Genomic DNA, 18,296 nt, shown 5'->3' on the forward strand with positions numbered 1-18,296 from the left:
CCCTTCTAAGAAGTCACAAGGCTTTAGAAACATTGTTTCAAGACTCCTCAACCTCAAGATCTTAAATAAGAGAGATTAAGGGACCAAGTCAAAAGAATATGGAAGTAAAAGGGGTAGACAAGATATAATGTAATGCATTTAACAGAAACCCCAAGAAACCCTAGGAGCAGTGCCGGGCAAGGTCAGGGCCAAGTAAGAAGACGTCAGAAAAAAAGGAAAAAAAAAAGGAAGCAACTCCGTATCTTCCAGCTGCTTCTAAGACTGAGAAAGCAGCTAAAGCAAAACTTCCAGACAGGAGCCACTCAAGTGGAGCGCCTCCCCTGGCCGAGTTCTCTTTTCCACCTGCTGGGTGAGTACACGTAATGCTACAATTCTGAGCCACAGTCATTTATGAGTAAAATTCCTGCACCCAAATAATGTGCAAAATGGATTCTAGGTTTTTTAAGTTTTATTTAAATAACCTCCAGTGAGAACACAGTGGGCCAAATACTACCCCTTCCTTGTAATATCTGACCAAGACAGAGTAAGCACAGCCTGCCGGGCACTCGTGTGAGGGCTGGGAACCTCTCAGTGAAGGCGGCCGCGACCTCGGCCCCGGCCAGCGGCTGGGGAAGCATCCACTGTTGAGCGAGGGTTCTTGATGGTCTCATCGACAGACACGATGAGGCAGGCGGCCTCGGAGGCGGCAGTCAGGGCGTTGATCCGCACCATCGCTGGCTCCCACACAAAGGCCGCAAAGTTGTCAGCAATGTCCTCAGTGTTGATGTCCACCCCGTACCACATGCCCCCCTGAAAAGCAGAACAAGAGGGAAAATGATACGGAACTGCTCTCAAATTTCTTCCTGCACATCCTCTGAATGACTGAGATTGAGGCATCCTCAGGCTCTCTGAACCCGCTGGCATCTCCCTAAGGAAGATGGCATTCCAACAGAAGCCTGGAAGCCTCTTCCCGTCCCTGCCCTCCACCACCCCTCCAAACCTGAGAAGTGCTGCCCAGGGCCTCTCCCAGGCAAGCTGCTGGGTTTTAGGAAGGCCCCATTCTCACCCTCAGGTCATCTGAGGACTGTATGTCAAACCACGCTTTTCAAGAGGATGACTTTCCAACCCTTGATCTCATTTTATCATCACACCGCTTCCAGGAGCCCCCAGTGTACAGATAAGGAAACGGACACACAAGAGAAAGTGGCTTGCTCCAAGCTCTGACACAAGTCGGAAGCAAGGCCACCCACTGAGTGCTGTCGTCGTCACATTGAGCATTTAACAAACGGCATTTAGCAAACATCTCTAAATGAGTACTGGCTCGACAGCAGACGAACAAATTAAATTCTCAAGAGATGCGTGCTCTACATGGAGGTAGTACAGCCACGGCTGGACTGCTGTCGGCAGGGCCCTCAAGTGCTGGAGGAACCCACGAGGAACCCCGTACACACAGTGGTCATACACGCTTCAGGGAGGCGGCTACCGTGCTTCTTCATTCCCTCAGTGCACCAAAAGGAGCGACCAGACTCTTGCAAGAAGCACTGAAGAAACCCTGGAACAACTAGTCCTGACACCATGGCTTTCCTTTCGACCTCAGAAGAGGCAGTCAGTTGGTACCGGATTTGGTTCCAGCACCATCACCTGGGCTGAGCACACAGAACCCGAGTAAGCACAGCACACTCAAAGAATCTAGCCCCATCCACCCAGTCCCTGGACTCAAAGGAAAGGAATAACCCACCTGGGCGTGCCGAGCCCGGAGCTTGTTGAGGATGTTTGTGGCATCAAAGCCAGCATTGTCACAGAGCTGGCGTGGGATAATTTCCAAGGCCTTGGCATAGGCCCCAATCAGTAGCTGCTGTTTTCCTGGAATGGTTCTTGAGTAATCTCGCAGGTACTTGGAGAGCTCCATCTCGATGGCGCCACCACCAGCCACCACTGAATCATTCTGCAAAGACCAGACTCACCTCTAAATTCAAGGAGTCCCCTGTCTAAACTCCAGCCATGGCCAAATTGGGCCACTCAGTCAACAGGCCCCCTAGCCTAGAAGGAGGGCTGGCTCCTCACTCCCTCCCCCAGCCCAAGCCACAGGAAGCCCGGACACAGACCACGCCTAGCACATCCCAACTGCAATCTGGTGAACCATATGGTTTCTGACCCTCTTCAAGGTCACCTACACCTTGAGGGCACTGGCACACTCCCTGGGATGACTGAGTCCATCAGCTCCACAGGTGCTCACAAGAACAAGTGTTAGCTTTTAAGGCAGCATGACTTATTTTGAGAGACTGAGGATGTTTGATCTATGAGACAATCAGGGCCCACATGCCCACTTGGAAGGACAGGTTATACAGGAAAGGGATCACCACACAAATCCAGGGTCGCATCAGCTCAAGAGGCAGAGTAGGCTGTGCAGGCTGGAAGCCCCCAGTCCAGTACCTTGATGGCCCTCCTGACAATCATGATGGCGTCGTGCAGGGACCGCTCTGTCTCCTCCATGAATTGCTCTGCACCACCACGGAGGATGATAGTGCATGTCTTGGCCTTAGGGCAGCCAGTGAAGAAATTGTACCTACACCCAGGATCAAATTGTATCTGTGAACTCGTTTCTGCTGCCAACCCACAGTGTTCTGACCTCACCAAGTCCTCCCAACACTCAACAGCTGCTCTTCTGTCCCTCACTAAAGTTCTCCAAGCCCACCCTTAAAAGCGTGTTCTTGGGAAGGTCTAGGGCTGTACCACAGGGGCATAAAAGACTGTGGAGTCAGACTGTAGACCCGATTTGACCTTCTTTCTTCCTGAAACACTTTACATAACTTAACACTATTCACCCCAAGAGATTAAGACCTCAGAAGACAGTAGCACATTACTGTAGCCCACCAGGCTCCTCTGTCCATGGGATTCTCCATGCAAGAATACTGGAGTGGGTTGCCATTTCTTCCTCCAGGGCATCCTCCCCACCCAAGGACCGAACTCGCTTTTCTTCATTTCCTGCATTGGCAGGCAGGCTCTTTACCTCTAGCGCCACCTGGGAGGCCTGTTATATATACACCACAAACCAAAGATGGCAGAAGGCCATCAGGCAAGTCTCATGAGCTAAGCAAACAGGGAGCCCAGGCCTACCACTCACCTCTCGCCTCCAATCTGAGTCTCTTCAAAGACCTGGCAGCGGCCCAGAACATCTGACGACAGCGCATTCACACTGGTCTGGATGGAGCCTCCACAAGCCTGAGGAACACGAGACAAAATCATCTAGCAGTGACAGATCACATGAGGGGGGAAGCAAGCATCCTGCCACCTAGTTTTAAAGCCAATTCACATGTTAGACTGCCACGGTGCCCCAGATACACTAATGACCCACGCTCACCCTTGACCTCAAGGCTCCCTCTGGAAGAGGAGAAAACAAAACAGAATGAAGACACATGAAGGCAAACAAGCCCCGTTAAAAAGCTTTACCCAGTACCCTCTTCCCTAAACTAGGGTGCTCTGAACCCAGTGACTGAAGTCATGATCAGTGCTTTAAAACTTAAAGCACTTTGGCAAGATGCTTAAGAAGGGAGGAGGGACTTCCCTAGCAGTCCAGTGGTTAAGAAGCCATGCTTCCAGTGCAAGGGTGCAGGTTCCATCCCCGGTCGGGGAACTAAGATTCCACAGGTGCAAGATGTAGCAAAGAAAAAAAAAAAAAAAAGAGAGAGAGAGGAAACCTGGCCTGCAGCATCAAGACTGGAGCTTAGCCAGCTAATCATAGCACTACTGCTAGGTTCCCTCACAAATCAGCTTTCCTGACTTGTTTGGTTAGATTAACTCTTATATAGTAGTATGCACACACTGGAACTGAAATGTTTCACGGCAAAAAGAGTTGAGAAGACAAGCCCAGATTCACACACCACTCCAGTACACTAGATACATGAAAACCCCTCTGGGGCCAGAAAGACCTAAAAGCGGCCCGTGAGAACCTGGTTACCATCATTGTCCTCTTCAGATCCTCCTCCGGCACTCGGCCAGCGCAGAACATGTCCCTGTCAGCAAAGTACTGGGTGGCCACATCCCCGATGGGGAGTTTAGACAAGACGACTTTGGCTCCGGAATGATGGATCTTCTCTAACTTGTCATAAAGAATGTTCCACTCAGCATCAACAATTGCCTGATAATCCTGAAGAGACCCAGAAAATATTAATTTATTAGGGAATTAACAGAGGGTAAACAGAAGAGACTCCCCTCAGTTCAAATAAACAAGGACCCTATAAGGTAACTTAGAAACCACCTAAAATTTTCAAACACAAAAGCAGAAAGTAATCCGAGCACTGGGAGCTACTCCAGAGCTGGTATTTGCTAAGGTGTGAGGCAGTTTGGCCAGCTAAGTTCTAGCTCCTCTGAGACACTGCAGCCATGGAGTTCCCAATGACAAGCCCTTTCCTTCAAAGGCCATTCCGTGTTCGGGATGCATTTTCCAAGAACAGCTGCTTACAGCTGGTGACAATGCTGCCTCCAGGGAGAAGCCGTGCTGATACCGATGCTGGGAGCACACCGGCCCCCGCAGCACGGGACAGGCCAGAAGGGCAGAGCGCACATCTGCCCAAATAAGAGGAATCAAAATATAGGGCTCATTTTATAGCTGAAAGGCTCCCGCAAGCCCCTTCTCCAGGGCCAAAGATAATGTTTCAGCAGGTTTGCCCTATCCAAACCTCCTCAGGTCCAGGTCAGAGTAGAGTGAGAAGAGTGGGCCTAGTATTTAGACATCAATACTTAGGGGCATAGGAGGGGAAAGGAGCCCATAAGGTACCTGAGAAACAAAGCTAAGCCCAAGATGACCACGAAAGCCCAAGGCTTTGGCCCAGAATGCTGCCCAGTTTCATGCCGCTGCCAGCTGGGAGGACCTACCTCAACTGTATGGACTCTGATTTCCGCATTATCTTTCTCAGCTTTCAGCTCGAGCTCAACATTTAAAAGGGCAATCATTGGATTATGGTACTTTTTGGGTTGCATTTCAAACCCAGCATAAGAGAAAGTCTTCTTGAATGCTACGCCAGCGACAAGCTGGGACTCCTGTTTAAAAAAACCAGATGGTTCAACAGTTCAGTACTGGCATGAAATAAAATCAAGTTAGTGGTGTGCTGGACTAATGCATGTCCATTTCTGTGAACCTGAAAGGGTTAATTATGTTTTTATTCCACTACTGTAACAAAGTTTTTCCATCATCCTAAATGCTAAGAAAAATATGAAAACATTTTGGTTGTCCCTTCAGGATAAGGAAAACCACTTAGCTTGCAGAGACTAAGCATGGGAAAGGCCTGTCTGGGCTGTCCTTTAAGACTGACCCTCCAAAGCACACGTGCCAAGGGATGCACTGTCATTCCAACTCGACACCTCCCAGTCTTCACTGCACATACGTACACACATCCCTCCCTACCTATACTGCACGTGAGCGCACAAACAACTGTGTGCTGTAGCCTAGACGCTTCCTCTCTTTAGGAGATGAAAACAAAAGGTTGTAACAGTCAGAAATTTCCCGCAGTTCTCAAGTTATCATTGTGGCTTCTCTCATCTCAATCCCTCAAAATATGAACTACTACACCACTCATTCCAAAACAGAGCCTGCTACGTGGTCGATTTAACAGAAGGGCATGATGAAAGCACACGGCACTTGGGAGTGACTTTAACACTATGAGAAGGCAGGCTCAACCTCAGACCTCTTATTAAATGACCTGGGTATTTCCCACTCCATAAAGAAGGATATATTCAGGAAGTGAGGTCAGAAAGAAAAAGACAAATAGCATATGATCATTTACATGTAGAATCTAAAATACAACACAAATGAACCTATCTGTGAAATAGAAACACTCACAAAGTGAACAGACTTGTGGTTGCCATGGGGGTCGGGGGTTGGAGGAGAAGTGGGTTAGGAGTTTGGGGTTACCATGCAAACTATTACACAGAATGGGTAAACAAAGTCCTACTATTCAATATTCAGTCATAAATCATAATTGAAAGGAGTATGAAAAAGCAGCACAAGCTGGAATCAAGATTACCGGGAGAAATATCAATAACCTCAGATATGCAGATGACACCACCCTTATGGCAGAAAGTGAAGAGGAACTAAAAAGCCTCTTGATGAAGGTGAAAGTGGAGAGTGAAAAAGTTGGCTTAAAGCTCAACATTCAGAAAACGAAGATCATGGCATCCGGTCCCATCACTTCATGGGAAATAGAATGGGAAACAGTGGAAACAGCGTCAGACTTTATTTTTCTGGGCTCCAAAATCACTGCAGATGGTGACTGCAGCCATGAAATTAAAAGACGCTTACTCCTTGGAAGGAAAGTTATGACCAACCTAGATGGCATATTCAAAAGCAGAGACATTACTTTGCCAACAAAGGTCTGTCTAGTCAAGGCTATGGTTTTTCCAGTGGTCATGTATGGATGTGAGAGTTGGACTGTGAGGAAGGCTGAGTGCCGAAGAATTCATGCTTTTGAACTGTGGTGTTGGAGAAGACTCTTGCGAGTCCCTTGGACTGCAAGGAGATCCAACCAGTCCATTCTGAAGGAGATCAGCCTTGGGATTTCTTTGGAAGGAATGATGCTAAAGCTGAAACTCCAGTACTTTGGCCACCTCATGCGAAGAGTTGACTCATTGGAAAAGACTCTGATGCTGGGAGGGACTGGGGCCAGGAGGAGAAGGGGACGATAGAGGATGAGATGGTTGGATGGCATCACTGACTCGATGGAAGTGAGTCTGAGTGAACTCCTGGAGTTGGTGATGGACAGGGAGGCCTGGCGTGCTGCGATTCATGGGGTTGCAAAGAGTCGGACATGACTGAGCGACTGATCTGATCTGATCTAATGAAAAAGAATTAGGTATGTGTTAACAATCACTCTACTGAACAGGAGAAATTAACACAACATTGTAAATCAACTATATGTTGACAAAATAACAATTTTAAAAACTGTATTCCGTTCAATGACCTATGTGTTTTCTGGTAGTACTAATCTACAGTTTTAGTCTACCATACATAATACCGTAGCCTATCAGGGAACAGATTCCTACATCATTCAAATCCATAGCCTCCTAAAGGGGGTGATGCCTGAGCTGAATCAAGATGGATGCGCTGAAATTAGTCAAACAGAAAACAAAAGAGATGTCTCCAACAGGCAGAGGCAGTATGGTGCAGTCAGGAGATGAAAAGCCATTAGCAGTTGCTGGAATACAAAATAAGAGGGTAGGGGGGAAAAAAAGAGGGCAGGGACACGTTTAGGAGAATCTTAAAGGCTCTGCTAAGGCCTGACTCTTATCCTGTGGGCCTATAGAACCCCAAGTGGCTTCACACACAGAGTGTAAATTGAGGAACCTCACTCTGCAGCAAAAAATAGAACAAACTTAGGGGATGCAAGATTGGAGGAAGGGTGCGTTACCAGGACAGAGGTCTAGTAAAAGAGACAGACTGAACGTACGTGTGGCTTGCGGCCCCTGGCTTTCTCACCAGTTAAAATTACAGTTCTGATCCCTAGTTTAGCGAATGCCAATTTAATCTCAAGGGTTTCTGGAACAGAAGATGGAACACTGAGATCAAAGCAGTGTGTAAAGACAATGTCAGCAAGCCATGACGTAGAGAATGGGCTGAAACACAACCATCTGGGGGCCAAAGGCATGGGAACGGCTCAGATGACTTTCAGGTTCTTTACAGCTTTGTTATATAAAGGGAATCTCATCCCCCTCTCATGTGCCATGACAGAAAGAGGAGGAGATGAACAGAATGAAAACACAATTGTGTTGTGCAAATACAGTAGACACTAGTCACTATTTTAATTTAAATAAGTGAAAAAATATGTTGTTAAATAAACAAAAGTTGCAGGACACTATGTACTACAAGTGAGCATTCGTTTCAAAAAACAATATTTACATTTATACTTATAGACGCACAGTGGAAGAACACAGTTAATAGTGGTTTCTGGGGCAGGAGTGGTGTAGGACACATTTCTGTTTTCCTTTAGGACTTTCTATACAGTTTGACTTCTGTATTATCTGTTCAAGATAAATGAATAAAAGAAGGGACAGCCTGCCTGTACCACTTGGAGAAGAATAGACTGCAAAGTACTTATATTTATTGAGAGGATTTTAGATAATTTATCAGAGCTAGCCCTGTCCCCTCCGACATTAACACTGAGATTCTGAAAATCAGCCAGTTCATCCTTCGATTCTGCTGACAAGTAATACTAGTCTGTGGAGGTTACAAAATGCACCTACAGGAGACACTTGCAGCCCCAGTATGAGGAACACAGCTGGCTTCCCGCCCAAGTGCTCTCTCTCTATTCCTCTAATGTGTGCTGTCCGCCTACACCAAGCTGCCTACAGGGTCGATGTGAAAGCAAGAGCCTCCCAGGGAGGCCTCGGCAGGCTCACCTCTAGGGCTCCACCTTGCACCTTCTTGATTCCAATCATTTTAAGCTGCAGCAAATCATCAAGCATCATCACCGCGTCCACCACCATCTTAGCGAAGAAGGCTTTCTGCTGGGAGATCAGCTTGGAGCTCAGAGCAGTCATGGCACATTTCTCAAGCAGCTTCCTCTGCTCCCTGGGACACAAGGGTGGGATCTGCATCAGGCCTCGAAAGCCACTCTTATCATACTCTCTTGCAACGTGGAGATGGTTTCTATCCTAGCCTTTAAATTCAGCCCTCAACACTTTGTCTTCTGAATCTTTAGGGAAGATCACCAGTGACAGATGGTGACTGCACTCAAAGACCTCATGACTGACAGCTCTTCAACTACAGCCTACAGCCTCTCTTGTGCTACATGGACTGACTGGGCACAGCAAGGGGTTTAGCAAGAGCCAAACAGCCCCAGTCCACGCAGGGTATTCCAGCACGCTTCTGCATCCAATCTGGCCTGGGAGTCAAGGTTCTGACAAAATTCACTGCAAACTTACACTTTATCTTCCTTCTTCACAGTCACTGCGATCTCTTTGATCTTGTTAACTGCCTGCCAAGAACAGAAACGGGGTGAGTCTCTCACGTTAAAAACAAACTGGAGAAGTGGGTCCCAATCTCTCCTGCTAGTCCCTAATCTGTTTACTCCCAAATCTTAAGTACTTCGACAGCTGAAATAACATTTCTAAGTCTTAAAGCTGCCCAGAAAAATATAAATCTCTAGTTTAGAAACGTAGAGCAGGCACAGAACAGCACTGGTGACAACTTGTAGTACTTTATATATTAACTATGTCATGTAATACATGATACACATATTTGTATGTTAAACATTGTATCTCTTCAAAGCCATCTTTTTCAAAAGATATCCTTTCGTACATACTTCTCACATATGATTTCATTTTAATGTCACCACCCCAAAACAGAGACAGTAAAGAAAGTAAGGTGCAGAGGAACTGACTTACCCCAAGTTAAAGAATGAAAGTCAAAGGTCAATAAAAGCAAGGTCTCAAGATGTGCTATGAAGTACTCGATAAAAACAAAACAGCTCTCACTGACAGCCTGTGGTATGTCTACATCATAGTCTGTGAGGAAACTGGAAGCTTAAACAGACTAAGTAATATACCTAGTCAATAGCTATTGAATGGTAGAACTGAGATTTCTATGGAGTAGAATTCAGAAAATATTCAAGGAATGTTGTCCCCAGACCCTCCACAACCCAATACAGACCATATCCCAAGAGAAACAAAAAGGTGCCCAAACGGTCCAGCTTCACTAGCACTCCCATACCAACTGTGTGGCAGTGCGGAAGGCGCGGATGATGATCTGCGGGTGCAAACCTTCCTCTACGTAGGGTTTCACCTGTTTCAGAAATTCTGCAGCCAGCAGGGTCACTGAGGTGGTGCCGTCACCGACCTGGAACAGGATGACAGGAAACTCACATCCACTCACATTCAGGAATAAAACTCCCAAACTCTGTTTTCTAGGCCATCTATCCATTTAAACTGGGGTGTTGCTGGGTAGATATTCATCCCATCAAATGGTCCTGGGCCACAAAATTAATTCTGCAGCCAGGCCCATTCTCCAAAGAGGGCTGATCTGGACAAATTTTCCCAGAATATGAAATCATATACACAAATTAACCAGGAACTTATCTACTATGGACAAGGTACTATGATCAGTAACACAATATACGTGCTTATAATATAATGCTAATATGTCTGGTGCTGGGAGGGATTGGGGTCAGGAGGAGAAGGGGACGACAGAGGATGAGATGGCTGGATGGCATCACCGACTCGATGGACGTGAGTTTGGGTGAACTCCGGGAGTTGGTGATGGACAGGGAGGCCTGGCGTGCTATGATTCATGGGGTCGCAAAGAGTCGGACACGACTGAGTGACTGAACTGAACTGAACTGAGTATGTCACAAATAACAAATAATGGTAGCAAAAGGTACGAGATAAATGGGAACAAATTCTACAGGAGTTCACAAAACAAACCTCTAAGGATCAAAGTCTTCTGTATTTTAAACACTATTTGGAATAAGCAGATTATGAGCTTGTTTTTCTTAATGGCAATTTTCTACAATGGGATCTAAACTTTATTTTAATAAAGGAGAAAAAGAATAAGAGCTTTTATTCCCTCTGCTTCCCCTTTTCTTTGAGAAAAAAGAGTTTTTTAGAAAACTGGTTAACCTCTGATATAGAAGAAATTTACTTTTAACTCACTTATGTTTCTGTGGAATGTAAGAGATTTTAGGGAGAAAAAAAGTTACTGTGGCAAAGGGTTTAAGCTGCCAAATTCCTAGACAGAAAGGTATTCCTTTGTTGAAAATTGCCATACTGTTTTCCAGGCTACAGGGTCCTAATAGACCTTTTAATATAACTTTGGGAGGTTATCTGTAACATTCTGAAATGCAAACTTGTCTCTCTCAATAAGACTCCAGTGTTAGAAATGAGTTTTAAAAAGGCAAAGACAAGTTAATGTCACTGACAGGAACATGAAACGGCAAATTTTATGTTATGTGTGTTTTACCACTATAAATGTTTTTTTAAGAAAGAAAAAAGTGAACTGGAAACAATCTCCAACTCCATCTTATAAGGCAACCAACAGATGAGAGGGTAAATTATTTACTGAGCAACTCATATAAATGACAGCACACAGGCCTGGTCCTGAGACCTGAGCACAACACAGTGAAACAGAAGGATTTTAAAGGGCTATTAATTCCATCTACATAGTTTTACAAACCTGTATTTGTGAAATTATGGTTTTAGATATAAAATCAAAATGCTTAAAGAAAGAAGAGCAAAGGAACAAACAGGCATGTGTTTCAATCTCCACTGAAACACTCAGACTAGATATTCCTACCTCAGCATCTTGGGATTTTGCAATGTCCACTAAAGTCTTCGCTGCAGGATGGACAACATCAAGGAGTTTCAGAATTGTGGCCCCATCATTAGAAATTGTTGCTTTGCCTTTAAAGGGACAAACACAAAGTAAAAATTTAAAGATCTTTTCTTAAATTCTGACTTCTAGCTGGACTTGGAGCCCATATACACTTTACTGGGACAGGACAGAGGGTCTTGTGGTGGAAATGAACTGATCTGTTTATGGATTTAGCTCTGGGCACAAAGGGCCACCTAAAATCACACATTTTCAAAAACCATGAGCTCTTCATTTTCCCTAATAGCAAACCTCTACTGGATGCAGAAAACATTTTAAAAAATAAGAATGGATAATCATTTAGATATTCTTAACAGTTGATACCCTCTTATTTCACTTGTAAATTAATACACTAAAGCATAATGTGGAATTTGTCTCAGCAACATGATACAATAGGAGTGACTACAGGCAACTTCGGAAGGTTCTATTTCATGTTTTTAGGCCAAATCTCTCTACAAGGCAAGATTCCTAAACCTGGCTTCTCCCATATATTCCCAAGAGGCTCAGCATTCAGGACAGTGTATGAAAAGAAGTAGCTTCACAGAGAGCAATCCTTCAGCGATCTTAAAAGCAGAGGGATTTCCGTTGCCAAGCTCTGCTGGCCCCAAACACTTTAGAGGAGCCTCCTCTTCTGCACACTGGTCTCAGAAACTCTGCACTTACCTCGGCCATCCACAATGAGCTTGTCCATACCACGGGGGCCCAGGGTAGTTCTGACAGCCTCAGCAATCACCTGGCAGGCACTGATGTTACTTACAAGCTGGGGGATGCCTTGGGAGCTATCAGTCCCCTCTTTCAACAGGATAACTGGTGTGGGCTAGAGAAGAAAGAGCAATTCACTTAAAAAAAAAAAAAATCTGGAGGCCCCTTTAAACCACATTCCCCCAATGTCCATCCACTACATCTATTCCTTAAACAGCCTCTACCCCCAGAGATAGCATGCTCTGTAGGTATACCAGAAAATGGTTTGAGAAGCACTGATTTAGTCAAAAAGAACAAATCAAATAATGTATTCTTCAGTGCCCAGTTGAAAAAGCATACCACTTTCAGCTTCTGACCCTGTTTCCCGGGTTGAGGAGTTAGGCCACTGCAAGCGGGCCGTACTTAGTGCTCACTCCAGCAAACACCCGTTCAACCGTCTGAGAGCTTAATCGCAGAGAAGGAGATGGGCACTGATGCAGAATGAGATGCCAAGAGCTTCAGATGTTGTCCCAGAGATGCCCAGACAGGAGGTTTTACCAAAGATGGTAGCTGGAGTGTAGGGAAATGGCTAGGCAGATAAACAAACGGCACGTTTGTCCTGCCTCACAAAATGACAACTCTAATTTGTACAGCAGTGTTTCCATCTCTCATGCTGGTTCCATAAAGCTTTCTTGTGACTAATCTCCAATCAGATACCCTAAACAAGTTTTTCTCTATTTTGCATTGGTCTCAGAACAGTCACTATTCTCTTATGACTGATTTTATGTATATTAAACAGATAAGTGTAAACACTGTTTCAAAACTTTTCTTATGTTAGTTATGTGTGTGCAATTAGGCTACGTTGTTATTTAGTCCCAAAGTTGTATCTGACCCTCTGCAACCCTATGCTTTGAAATTTATTTCTTACTGTGAATTGCAAATGTAAAGTTTGACAGTCACTGCCCATGTCCACCCCTGGGGATATTTCAAGTATTTGAGTGGAGAAGACATAGAAAAGCATCAGGCTGTCTCAGTCCAACAAAAAGAGCCAAGAATTCACAACTAGAAACTCAAACAACCCATGAGGCTGACTCCACATTAACTGAACAATTTCTTTAAAAATTTGACTTCTTTGGCCCGTGTAGCTGGAAGGTAGTGAAAAAGCAAAAGACTGGAATGAGATTGAAGAAGCAGACAGGAATCAATCACTACTCATTTGCAGACTACGGTAAGGAGTTTATAGATTTTATTCCTACAAAGAAGGGATGCCCTGGAAAAGCTTTTAGCAGAGTAATGGCATAGTCTAATTTACACTGGGGTAAAACAACAACAACAACAAAAAAAACTATAAGAGGCAAGATATAATGAGCAACTGCATAAAAACAGGCTAGAAAGATGCACAACAAACTCAAATAAGTAAGAGTGGTAGTAAAGAAAAATTTGAAACTTGGGTATTTTATTTTGTTTCAACTTTTCCTAACAAACATATCATATATTATTTAATGGCTTCTCTGTACTCTCAGAATTCCTTCGGGTCCCTTGCAAGGAAAAATGGGTTCCCCAAAGGCGCCTTCTCCCAGTCCTGCTAAATCATTCCTCAGGGCAGCTTCAAGTCATCTCTGGTCCAACCCTGCCCCAACAGAGATTTACATTATCAATCAAAAACCAACTTGAGTCTTAATCCCTTCCTCGTCCCTTCAACAGAGTCATTCCCCCCACCAAGTCTAACTTATCCAATGTTTTTATAAACTTTTTCTCATCTCTAACTACAAATTATACCCCACCTACAAGAGCCACACTGCCATATTCTACCGAAACCGCTTTCTTCCCACTAGGCCAGCAATTCCTCAGAGCTGCCATTCCTCTCAACAGTAGTTAACACGGGCACTGGGAACAGGGGATCCCAGAACTCTGCTCCTTCTCAAGCATAATGTTTATATTGCCATCCATCTTAAAACACAAGCTTCATAAAGGTAAGGACTACACTAATTTCAGAGTAGAGTGCCTAGATTTGGCCACATACAAAGCAATATACAGAAGCTTTTGGTGCTGAAAATTCCAATTTCATTATCAGTTGAACCTTGAACAGCATGGTTTGAACTGTGTAGGTCCACTTATGCCTGAATTTTTTTTCAGCAGTAAATACTACAGTACACCACCATCTGAGGTTGGTTGAATCCTCAGATACCAAGAAATCAAGATATGGGGGCTGACTAAATCATATGCAAACTTTTGACTTAGCAGAATCTGGTCCCCTAACTTCCGGAGTTATTCAAGGGCCAAATACACTTGAAAGTGCTTTATACACATCATGAAGTACGGTGGCAATCGGTTCTTATTTTTGGAAAAGCATCAGCAGTATGGTGACAATAAATTCACTGAGACTCCCTAAGTACAAGCAGGAAGGGCTTGGAAGCAGCTGACCACGCTGTCCCAAGTTCCTATGCTGTATAGGCCCTACAGAAATGGCAGGCTGGGTACAGAGATCCTCTGGGGAGGAAAAGGCAGCGGGACTGGACTGAGCCAAGCTAGGTCAACCAGGATGGTGCCTCTGTCAGTCCTCCAAGGGCAAGCCCAGCTCGTGTCTTTAAGTTACTTTCCAACCTCGTTTTTACTCAAGTGAAGAAACAACAGCAGGATCCAATAATCTGCCAAGGGTATCTACCATGAAAGGCTTGCTAATTTCAGCTTAATGGTCTTCCTTCTCCTTAAAAACTTTTAATAAGCATTATTTAACTTGATGCTCTATAAAACCACAGATGTTCATACGTTAAGGCATGCAGTGCTGAACACAAAGGCAAGGACATACCAATACCTTCTGTGTGGCTGTACCGAAGTCACAGGACTGAGCTTTTTGAGGAACCCTCTTACCTCTTTTTCAATCACAATAGGCTTCCAGAGTGTCAGGTACCAACTCAACACCAGGTACCAAACAATAACAGCAAGAGTTCTTGGTGACTCAAGTTTCATACTCAAAAAGGAGAGCTATAAAAAGTCAATAAGCAAGGAAACAGACCAGGGGTCAGTTCAGGAAAAAGCTGAGGTGGTGGTCTGGGGCCCCTTGGTGAAGGGTTTTATCGCAAGTCAGAAGAACTTTGGGGGCAGGAAATATAATGCCACACTCAAAGTTACACGTCCATTAAATGGCACAGTTAATTACAAACATAGGCATTCGGTGTGGCTCCAGAGCCCTTACTCTCAAGTGTTCTACTATGCTGCCACTGCATGAGATGAAGATGACTTCAGGGAATAGGTACCACTGAAGACCAAGTGAAAAAGGCAGTACTGGGTGTATGAAAGGGAGAGGGTACACCGAGTAACGCCAGGTTCCTACTCTCTCGGGCACAAGCAGCATTCTCAGGGCATTTGGTAGACTGCACACCTGACAGCTGTCAGTCTGCCATATGACTAGGTCAGGCAGAAGTTGAGGAAGCAGGAAAAGAACAGAGAACTGAGCTGGACTGATAAAAATGGACAAGCGACCTACCAAGTGCACAGGAACCACAGGTCAGGGTTTTACCTCAAACACTTAAGAGCTGGCCCTGTTCAACAGCAACTCGGGGGACACCACCGAGGTTGTTTGGGACCCATGGAAGGTACCTGTAGAGTTGGAGAAAGGGATGCCACAGAAGGGGGGTGGGGAGGGCTACAGACAGCCTCCAGGATTCACCTGCTTCCCTAAAGAAAATGAGACCCAGAATTACGTGGCCAACTAGAAAAGCCATCTAATGTCACATCTGGAAGGGCAGACAGGGTCAGAGGCTGGGTCTTCTCACCTCTAATGCATCATCCCCACTGCCCTGCCCATTCTCCTGGTTGAGAAGTTGCACCTCAGAAGCTGTACTAGGGGCCTAGTACATTCAGTAGGTACTAAAAGTTCAAACTACCACCCAGCAGTGCTTATTTCACATCCTAGCAAGGTAATAATGCTCAAAATCCTTCAAGCTAGGCTTCAACAGTATGTGAACCAAGAACTTCCAAATGTACAAGTTGGATTTTGAAAAGGCAGAGGAACTAGAGATCAAATTGCCAACATCTGGTCGATCACAGAACAAGCAAGGGAATTCCAGAAAAACATCTATTTCTGATTCATTGACTACGCTAAAGACTTTGACTGTGTGGAGCACAACAAACTGTGGAAAAACGTTAAAAGAGTTAAGTACACTAGACCACCTTAACTGCCTCCTGAGAAACCTGTATGAGGTCAAGAAGCAACAGTTAGAATCAGACACGGAACAATGGACTAATTCAGACTGGGAAAGGAGTATGTCACGGCTATATACTGTCACCGTGCTTATTTAACTTATACGCAGAGTACATCGTGCAAAATGCCTGGCTGAAGCTCAAGCTGGAATCAAGACTGCTGGGAGAAATAGCAATAACCTCAGATATGCGATGACACCACCCTAATGGCAGAAAGCAACTAAAAAGCCTCTTGATGAAGGTGAAAGAGGAGAGTGAAAAAGCTGGCTTAAAACTTAGCATTCAAAATACAAAGATCATGGCATCCAGTCCCATCACTTTATGGCAAAGAGATTGGGAAAAAATGGAAACAGTGACAGACTTTATTCACTTGGGCTCCAAAATCACTGCGGATAGTAGCTGCAGCCATGAAATTAAAAGACCCTTGTTCCTTGGAAGAAAAGCTATGACAAATCTAGACAGCATATTAAAAAGCAGAGGCATCACTTTGTCGACAAAGGTCTGTATAGTCAAAGCTATGGTTTTTCCAGTAATCATGTACAAATCTGAGAGCTGGACCACAAAGGCGGCTGAGTGCTGGAGAAGACTCTTGAGAGTCCCTTGGACTTCAAGATCAAACTAGTCAATCCTAAGGGAAATCAGTCCTAAATATTCATTGGAAGGACTGATGCTGGAGCTGAAGCTCCAATATTTTGGCCATCTGATGCGATGAACTGACTCAGTGGATAAAACCGTGATGCTGGGAAAGATTGAGGGCAGGAGAAGGGGACGACAAAGGATGAGATGGTTGGATGGCATCACCGACACGGTGGACATGAGTTTGCCCAAGTCCGGGAGTTGGTGATGGACAGGGAAGCCTGGCGTGCTGCAGTCCATGGGGTCGCAGAGAGTTAGACAGGACTGAGCGACTGAACAACAAAATGCGTTTACTTAATGAATGAAGGGATGATGAGCGGACGACGAGCGGAGGGATCTGTCTTCAATTATGCAGCAGCAAGGTGGCAGGGAGCGGGGCAATGAGAGACCACAGCTCTCCTTGGGCTCCGTCCCCATGCTGCCTCTGCCGGTTATAGGAAGCACCCTCCTTCACATCCGCATTTTTCAAGACAGCCAGAGCTTCCAAGTCTGGCCCTGGACCGCGTATGCACGCTCAACCCGCAGTCATTTGACCCAGGTCAAGATTACGGGGGGCTCCGAAAACCGGGTGACCGACGCAGGTTCAAGGCCCCGAAGCACCCTGGGACTTGTAGTCCCCAGCCGGCCCGACCGGAGCCTCCTCTTGACCCCCACAAAACCCTTGCTGAGGGCAGCTGCTCCGGGCCCGGGCCCACCAGGCGGTAGCGGACCGGGGTCCTTCACAGACAGAGGGTCGGAGCGATAACCGAGTCAATAAGCAGGAGAAGGTTCTACGAGACTAGCCTAGGCCAGGCGGCGCCAGCTACCGACCAGATGGCAGCGGATGGAGCCGGATGACTGAGATGCGACTCACCATCATCTTGTAAGCTTATCCAGTGGCCAGCTACTCCTCTTCTCCGCGCCCGGGACGCCCAGCAATCCCACAATGCTCCGCGCCAGAGAAATCCCCAGAAGCTTCACAAAGCCGTTGGACCGGGAGAGGAAGGGGTGGGCCACTTCCGCCACTCTATGGTTCGCTACCATAGAGTCGGCGTGGCTAGAAGGGTCAGAGGCCGGGCCTCGGTGAGAGCTATGAGAATCGTTGGTGAGGGAAGGTTCGCCGGTTTTCCATGGTGCCATTATTTTTGAGCATGTAGAATCCTTGCTTGGCCGCGTTAGCCACTAACTCTAATTCCATTCCTCCTATCTCCCAAGACCAAGGGATGCAATAAACGCATATATTTATTGACTGGTGACCGAGAGACAGGCTTTTACTAAGCATTTGACGTGAGTGAGCTCGTTGTTACACACTATCGTTTTGGTAGTACCATGATCACGCCCACTTTACAGACGAGGGAACTGAGGCTGAGAGGTTAGGTGTCCAACATCACACGTGGGCACCTGGCCTGAATGCTCGTTTTCTGGTTTGGCATTGTCAGAGCTTCCTCGAGTGTCGGGTACA

General features: G+C 45.7%; 1 protein-coding gene across 1 annotated transcript; it reads right to left on the bottom strand.

Moving 5' to 3' along the window:
• Nucleotides 1-430: 430 nt before the first annotated feature.
• On the bottom strand, nt 431-17,866 carry CCT7 (chaperonin containing TCP1 subunit 7). Its single transcript, XM_006045925.4, has 12 exons — nt 17,709-17,866; nt 11,999-12,152; nt 11,261-11,367; nt 9,683-9,808; nt 8,896-8,948; nt 8,371-8,542; nt 4,855-5,019; nt 3,938-4,126; nt 3,104-3,201; nt 2,413-2,545; nt 1,718-1,924; nt 431-789 (listed from the first exon to the last, which is right to left on the bottom strand). The coding sequence occupies exons 1-12, from the start codon at nt 17,712-17,714 to the stop codon at nt 568-570; spliced, it is 1,632 nt and encodes a 543-aa protein (XP_006045987.1). The 5' UTR covers nt 17,715-17,866; the 3' UTR covers nt 431-567.
• Between the last annotated feature and the right edge of the window lie 430 nt (nt 17,867-18,296).

Source organism: Bubalus bubalis, chromosome 12 (genome assembly GCF_019923935.1).
Source record: "Bubalus bubalis isolate 160015118507 breed Murrah chromosome 12, NDDB_SH_1, whole genome shotgun sequence".
Classification (NCBI taxonomy): Eukaryota; Metazoa; Chordata; class Mammalia; order Artiodactyla; family Bovidae; genus Bubalus; species Bubalus bubalis.

Bases quoted from the DNA above. Each gene is read 5' to 3' on its own strand.
- CCT7 (XM_006045925.4), bottom strand. The intron at 9,809-11,260 runs GTAGGAATATCT...ATCCTGTTCCAG, and splicing joins CAAAATCCCAAGATGCTGAG to GTCGGTGACGGCACCACCTC. The intron at 2,546-3,103 runs GTGAGTGGTAGG...TCCTGGGTGTAG, and splicing joins ACTCAGATTGGAGGCGAGAG to GTACAATTTCTTCACTGGCT.